The 7,360-nt window shown below is 38.9% G+C and overlaps 1 protein-coding gene and 1 long non-coding RNA gene across 2 annotated transcripts; both read right to left on the minus strand.

Annotated features, from left to right (window-relative positions):
- Positions 1-862: 862 nt before the first annotated feature.
- Positions 863-1,390, minus strand: LOC110675876. The gene is made up of 2 exons (XR_002499873.1): positions 1,156-1,390; positions 863-1,095 (listed from the first exon to the last, which is right to left on the minus strand). It is a non-coding gene; the product is annotated as an uncharacterized LOC110675876 (long non-coding RNA).
- Positions 1,391-4,133: 2,743 nt separating this feature from the next.
- On the minus strand, positions 4,134-5,104 carry LOC5577566 (60S ribosomal protein L37a). Its single transcript, XM_001663386.2, has 3 exons — positions 4,946-5,104; positions 4,561-4,689; positions 4,134-4,496 (listed from the first exon to the last, which is right to left on the minus strand). Exons 1-3 carry the CDS (start codon positions 4,946-4,948, stop codon positions 4,359-4,361), a joined length of 270 nt encoding a protein of 89 aa, XP_001663436.1. The 5' UTR covers positions 4,949-5,104; the 3' UTR covers positions 4,134-4,358.
- Between the last annotated feature and the right edge of the window lie 2,256 nt (positions 5,105-7,360).

The following is a 7,360-nucleotide window of genomic DNA, read 5'->3' on the forward strand; positions in this document are numbered from 1 at the left end:
AAATTATCTCATATATTCTAAAAATTCAACTATTTTTTTCACTACACTTGAAAGTTATTAGTATTTATAAACACTCCGTGCAAAAAGATTGAATTTTAAATATCATTCTAACAGTTAAATTTCATCATTCTAAAATGATGAATTTTGAAAGAGCCATTCGGGGCAATATGGGCAGTTTTTTCAAACTTCATTTATTTCTTTTTCTTTGAGTTTAGAACACTGACTTGTTGCATGTCTATTGCTACATTTCCTTGTTAGCTTTGGGGTTGCATGTCGTTTCAGATGAAAATTCAAGAATTTATGCAGTTTTCAAGGGGTGCTCATTCCACCCCATTGGCCAAACCGCCCCGGCTACCCCTACCTACCCAGCAAGACGCTTCAAAACAGGGAAAAACAATTCTCCGGCGACGAAAACACGCGCGAAACCGTGAGCAAAATCTTACGGACGACGCAAAACCAAACTGTCCTGCTTGGGCTTCACGAAGCACTATCCAGCAAGACGCTCCAAAACAGGGAAAAAAATATTCTCCGGCGACGAAAACGCGCGAAATCGTAAGCAAAATATATCGGACGACGCAAAAAAAAAAGAGATGCAGAGAACTCTACACTCAAAATAATCCACAGGTCATTATTACGTGGACACATACGTGATTTTTTTCCATCCCACTTTTCACGTAGCACTTACGTGGATCATAGGTAACACAGAATGAACGCATGAACACTTCAACGTCGTCACTTCCACCGATGTTTCACGTAACAGCTACGTGAATTCTCCCGTATCTTTCACAAGCCGTTCAAGTACATGCTAGATGATGTTCCCGTAAAATCCATCAACAATTTCCATAGTAATTACTCTGCTTCATTTCAAATCTCATAAGGTTTATTTAAATCAAAAAGTATTCAACTATCTGAAGAAAAGTGTTTTATTACATTAAATCGATGACATGGTGCTCAAATTTGATACAGCCGTAGTAGCTAGGTAGTTCCGACCGAGTTACTAGATGCTTCGTTGGGTAGTGGTGCTCTGTTCAGTAGATGTAAACAGGTATACAACTTGGTACCCAGGTTGTCTGAAGATCCAGATTTACACAGCTCCTGCAGAATCACACAATGTCGGTACATTCGATAAAACAATGCAAAAAAAATAATACTCACGCTTTGGGTAGAATGAAAAAAAATCAATCAGATGCCGCAAAATCTCTTCGAGCCACAAAACTGATGCTGAATTGAATTGCATTTTAGCTTTTCGCAAACAAAAAAGATTCACCTCCATACTTTAAATTAGAAATTCTTTTAAGAATAACTGACCTCATCTTCACCATCTCGAGCACAACAAACGATGAACGTAATATGAAATGTCAAACATCAAACCACAACACAGAATGAACTAGGGTAGGTGTACCAATTATGGATGCAATATGTCAACAGTAGTAATAAAAATCAAGTTGTAACCGCGTTTCTAAAACGCAAGCATGACTTGTTGGTGTCAATTACTAGTTTAAAGCCTTGTGAATCTGTTGATTTAAACAGTTTTAGTACTAAATTGACTTTAAGCTTCTAAAAATGGATTTTAAAAAGCGATGTCTTTGTACCAATTATGGCAATAGCGTTCCTAGCATTCGACATAAAAGTGTACCAATTATGGACTATCGAATATTTGCACGAAATGAACTCAAACGCCTTAAAGAGCGAATGATAATGCAACGCTAATATGTAATGAAGATATCGCTCATAAAATTTTCCAAAAATTTACGGTTAAATAGATGTTAAATCATTTTTTTGTAATGGGTTCATGGGAGGAAATTAATTTTCGAAAAAGAAGTCAAAATGTAGTGTAAATGCAAATTATGATACAAAACAGCATTAATGATCTCACACTACCTTTCCAGTGCCAATTTTTAACGAAAAAAGAGGAAAAATTCAAAAATCGAGTGTCGCTGAAAACCCCTCTCTATCATGAAATTAGCATCTTCCGCTCGCGAACGTTTTCGAACGTGTGATTGAAAAATCTTAGTAATTGAGTACAAAACATGAAGATAATGCCTTACCGAACCGTCCCGTCGTGGAAGTCACCCGTAAAATAGCTTTACTTCTTTTATTTTACTGATCAAAAAATGTAAACAAACCGCCTCCAGAGTATTGCCATAATTGGGCTCTCATACACTCTTTGTACCAGTTATCGACATAGTGGAAATAACACGATTTCCAACTTAAAACAGTAGAATTCATTGCATACCAGCTAAATTTATTTATTTGTTCTCACTAGGTAACATACATTCATCGGTTGAAACAGCTATCCGGATGAAAACATACATTTCGTAACGGAGGTCCCTTAGCCAACTGCTAAGAAGGTGACATATATGTGAGGCAAAATTTTCAAATGTTCATTTTTCGAAGCTTATTGCACGAATGTTCTTTTCAAGGTTTAGTTACCATCAAAAACAAATAGTTTAATCATTCCTGTGAATATAAGTCATTATAGTCTAGTGAAACAATAAGAAAAATCTCTTTTTGTTCCCACTATTGCCATAATTGGTACTATAGCCATAATTGGTACTTCTACCCTACCTATCGAAATGAATCTAAGTGGGGTACGTGATTTTCACGTAGGGGTGATGATCTTTAACAGTAAATATTACTGAAGGCTCATTTCATCCTTACCAACGGTTAGATGATTGTTACCGTTGTCAGGTAAAAGGAGGAAAAGTTCATTTTATAGGGATCTACGTGAAATTTCACGTAGCCTTGACATGTGGATTTTTTTGAGTGTAAGACCTCTCATAGTCCAATCCAATTGCCTGCGTAGTAGTGCAATGTTGACAAAATTTTCTTTGTTTGCTGTGAGAACTGTCACAACATTGCTTTTGTTTGTTGTGAGAATCCAAATATAAACAGAATTGCTGCAAAGCAACCACTTCCTTGTTGGCCTGCCGTTGACCGAAAGCTCAATGTCATCAAACAAACATCGATACGTTTTCATTCTGAGGAAATCGACTTGTGTAAGATTTATTGTGCGTTGGTGTTCGTAGCAGTTTGCTTGGGGACCTCTATAGGTGTTATGGGATGTTGTGGAACGTTGATGAAAAGGGTAGTGCCATAGGATACGTTCGGTAGACGTTCTAACTGAAAAATCTTGTGATAGCCTATGGAAAAACTTGTAATCTCCGTGGGAATGGGAATTACTGGCGGTAGTAGCGTTAGAGTGCTCAGGAACTTCTTGGTGCAAATTGTGGAGAATTTTTTCCAAGTATTTCTGGAACAGTTGCTGGGAGAATTGGAATCCGTAGTGGAATTTCTGAAGAAATCCCTGGAAGAATCCTACAAGAAATATTTGGAAAAATCATAGATGAGTTCTTGAAGCTTTTCTTCTGGGAATCTAAGCAAAACTTGAAGCACAATTGGAATAGTCTCTGAATGTTGCTCTGAAACCTTTGGACTTATTCTACGAGTGGCATGAGGTGAGATTTGTCGGTCTCGTATAGCTGGTGACAATACTTCACCTCGTTATACGACACCGACAATTATAACCTCACGCCACTCGTAGAATAAACCGAATAAAATTAAGAATGTTTAGAGACTTGCATTAAAATAGTGACCAAGTCTCTAAAAAGAGACCTGCTACCAGCCCTGTAATGGATCAAATTGTCGGTCTAACACTAAACCGAAAATTACCTTTGTATATAACTTTCACAGCATTTTCAATACGTTATGTTAAACATAGTTTCGAAAGTAACTACTTTCGAAAAACTATTGGGAACAATTATATCGGATGTCGCTATTCGGTTTGCGACAAAAACTACTATTTGTTTGCATTACTTATTGCTCGCTATTCATGCAGAAGTTGTATCCTTGATTTCTTGTCCCGTTGGCTTGTGAAATCTTCCACACCGGAGATGAAATCTGTACCATTTGTTCCATCACATCTGCACATACACTACGATTTTGATGAACCGCGTCTTAGCACTTCAGTAGTGGCGCTGTTGTATTTTATACAACACTGCTGAAAAGAAACCTCGCTCTGCGTTCACAACAACAGCGCGGTGGTTCTGACGGGTGCAAACCGCTCGACGACCGGAAGGCTAATCTAATCAGATCGGATTTTCTCATAATTTCAGCATAATATCCACAAGTTGTTCGTTTTCAGATTAATTCACCTTCCAGAAGATGGATCTCCTTCTTTATTCCACACACTTTTCTCATCCTTTCCCTTTTTTGCATACACGGATTCCTGGTTGCTCTAGGGGGCACAATCCAGCAGCTTTTTTGTACGAGTGCCGATGTATGACGATGATTTAAAGTAACGTTTCATTCACTTATTGGTATTAGGTAAATCATTCGATGGAATACAGCCTTTCTTTTTACATTTCGCGCAGACGACGAACAGCGGAACGGACCGAGGCCGCAGCAGTGGTCGAGTACACCCAGGCACCGCCAGCGACGACGCGCTTGCATCGCTTGCAGGACCAGATTCCGACGCAGGAACGCTTCATAGCATCCTGCAATGTAGAAAAATGGAATCAATGACTGCCGAATAGAATGAATTTCGGTAGAAGTTCTTACCTTTCCGCAGAATGTGCAGGTGTACTTTGCGTGCTGGGTGATTTCCATTTTCTTCACCATCTTACGCAGGGAGGCACCATATCGGGTACCATATTTACCGACGATTCCGACTTTCCTGGTGCGCTTGGCCTGTTGTAGAAGAAAACAAGATTACTTATCTGGCAAATTCCGGCCCCGGAAAGTTTGTTGACATCCAATTTCACATAACCCCTCCTCACATACAACACTCTCTCGACACAGACACAAAATCGGATCGCATCAACTCCGGTTCCGAGTCATCACGAAAATACCGATTTTCCCACTAAACTCCCCGCACAATTCACACAAATTCCACATAATCAGACAGCCCGTCATTTGCGCTAAACGATCCACACAAAAAACTAACCATTTTATCGAAATGTTACTAAATTTGATTGAAATTTAAAAGCTGACACGAAATGTGTGCAGTTTCTTCAATCGAAGATGACGGAAAAAGAGAGAGAACGAAAACAGGCGGAAGTGGTTAGCCTGTCAGGGTGACAGTTTGGCAGCGTGCTTGGGCGCTGAGCGCTGCGAAACAGGAAAGGGACCGGTGAACGCGATCCGTATGGTGGGTGGACGGTGGGCTTTCGGCGCAGAATTGCTCGCAAATTTCAACCAAGAAGTTGTCGCGCTTGTCATTTTCGTTTTTAAAAAATCATTTCTTGAGCATTTCTTGCAAGAAATTTTCCCTTAAGGGGAGTATGCACTTCAACAGAAAAGTAATCGCCTATCTCGATGCGTGAAAAATTTGTTGCAAGAAATTGTCAAGAAAAGCATTTTTCTTTGATCGCAGAACGCAGTTGAAAAAAATGGCATTTTAAATGAAGCTCACTGTAGAAATTTCTTGAGCATTTTTTCCACAGAAACTTTTATTGCGATTTTTTTCACCACTTAGACTTTAGTGATCTGAATTTCGTCTTTCTCAGATTTCGCCTTCGATTTCGCTGCCCCTTTTCGATCACCGCCGCCCATGCAATTATCCTGATGTTCATGACAGATTTCTCCGGCCGGCTCAATGTTTACCATTTTTTCTTTGTTCTCGACTCACCAGCTGGTTTTGTGTACACAACAAAACCAGCTGGTCCTCCGATGTTTACAGTCATCGTCATTGTTCTCATGCTCCAGCTGATCGTGTTCTCGCTGGTAGTGACTGAAATCAAGGATGAAAGGTGGATGGTGTTTGAAAATGTACCAGAAGTACATTATTGGCAGCTTCTCAATTTCGTCATGAAAGTCTAATCATTCGTGAAAATTACAATACTTCACACGCTAAAAAATACACTTTGCTAACCGTGACTGTTAAAGTTTTACATATGGGTTTTTTTTTCGTCACAACTCGATGCAAAAAAATATTAAACAATGCAAAAGTTTTGATGATGTTTGTCGGTCGAATAATTGAAGATTTTAATCCTATAGTTAAAAGAAAAAATAATATTTATTATGTAATTTTACAGTACACAATGAATATTTTTTTTTTTTGGTGTCTGTCATGTCAAGTGTAGAAAAAAAAACAAAAAAAAAGTCTGGAGTAAACAAATTTTGGACTGTGTTATAGATTTGTTCTTGTTTTTTGTAAAATATTTATCTGGATAATCCAATATCAAGCCAGGAACAACTGGTAAGTAATATGATTTGAATTTGCCTCCATCAATTGGCATATTACGACCGACTTATATCGGATTTTCTCTTATTTTCAAAGGCTTATGATACGGGCAAATAAGCAAGAGAGTATTTGCAAGACAGCCAAAAACACTGCCGTTGTTGGCACCTAAGCAACGGAACGGAATCGGAAAAACGGAAGACAACCTCTCAAGAGGAAAACCAATTATGTCCTCTAGAGCATTGTGTACGGATACGATTTATGATTTGAAAACCGGAAATAGATGCATTCGATTACTGGCCATAATAGAAGACAACGCGAAGTCAGACAAGCCGGAATAAAATCTGTCGCTGGCAGGCATGGGAAAATTCATTCATTCAGCCTCATTTTGACAAATCTGTTCATTCCCTTGACAGTTTCTTGCTGGTCATTCACAAGCGAATTGTAACTCTCCCAATGAACACCATCGAAATAAAGTACAAATGAACGCTCAACATACTGCGCACAAGCAATGAATAACATCAAAATCAGTGAACTCATGCGATCGTAGATCTTTGACTTTATTTTCAATCACGGGATTGTAACAGAAACATTCACACGTGAATCATTCTTGTTTTGTGAATGAATGTTAAATTGCATTCTTGAACATCGTTGTTTAGATTCACAGGATTTCAACGTGGTAGTATGACGGCATCATCTTTATGGAAGCTAAGGTATTCTGTTTTTATGAGAGGTGTATTTGGACAACAGATGGGTGATAAATTGAATGGAGAATGTATATTAACAACGTTGTGTCCTCTTCTTGGCATTACATCCCCACTACGACAGAGCCTGCTTCTCAGCTTAGTGTAGTAAGAGCACTTTCACTTAGAGCTTTTTTTTGCGAAAGTTGCCATTTTTGCATTCGTATGTCATGTTGCAGACACTATGATACTCCACACCGTTAATGAACCATCAAATTAAACCAAGACGTGGTTTGGACTCCACTTTGCTTACGCGGCATCCATAAATTACGTAACGCTCTAGGGGTGGGGGGGTGGTTTTGTTGGCTCAAGCGTTACGGCTCATACAAAAAAATGAAATTGTTCATACAAAAAGCGTTACGGACGGGAGGGGGGCAGTCCTAAAATTGCCAATTTTGGCGTTACGCAATAAATGGACGCTGCCTTACTGTGAATA

The sequence above is a fragment of the Aedes aegypti genome, chromosome 2 (assembly GCF_002204515.2).
Source record: "Aedes aegypti strain LVP_AGWG chromosome 2, AaegL5.0 Primary Assembly, whole genome shotgun sequence".
Lineage (NCBI taxonomy): Eukaryota > Metazoa > Arthropoda > Insecta > Diptera > Culicidae > Aedes > Aedes aegypti.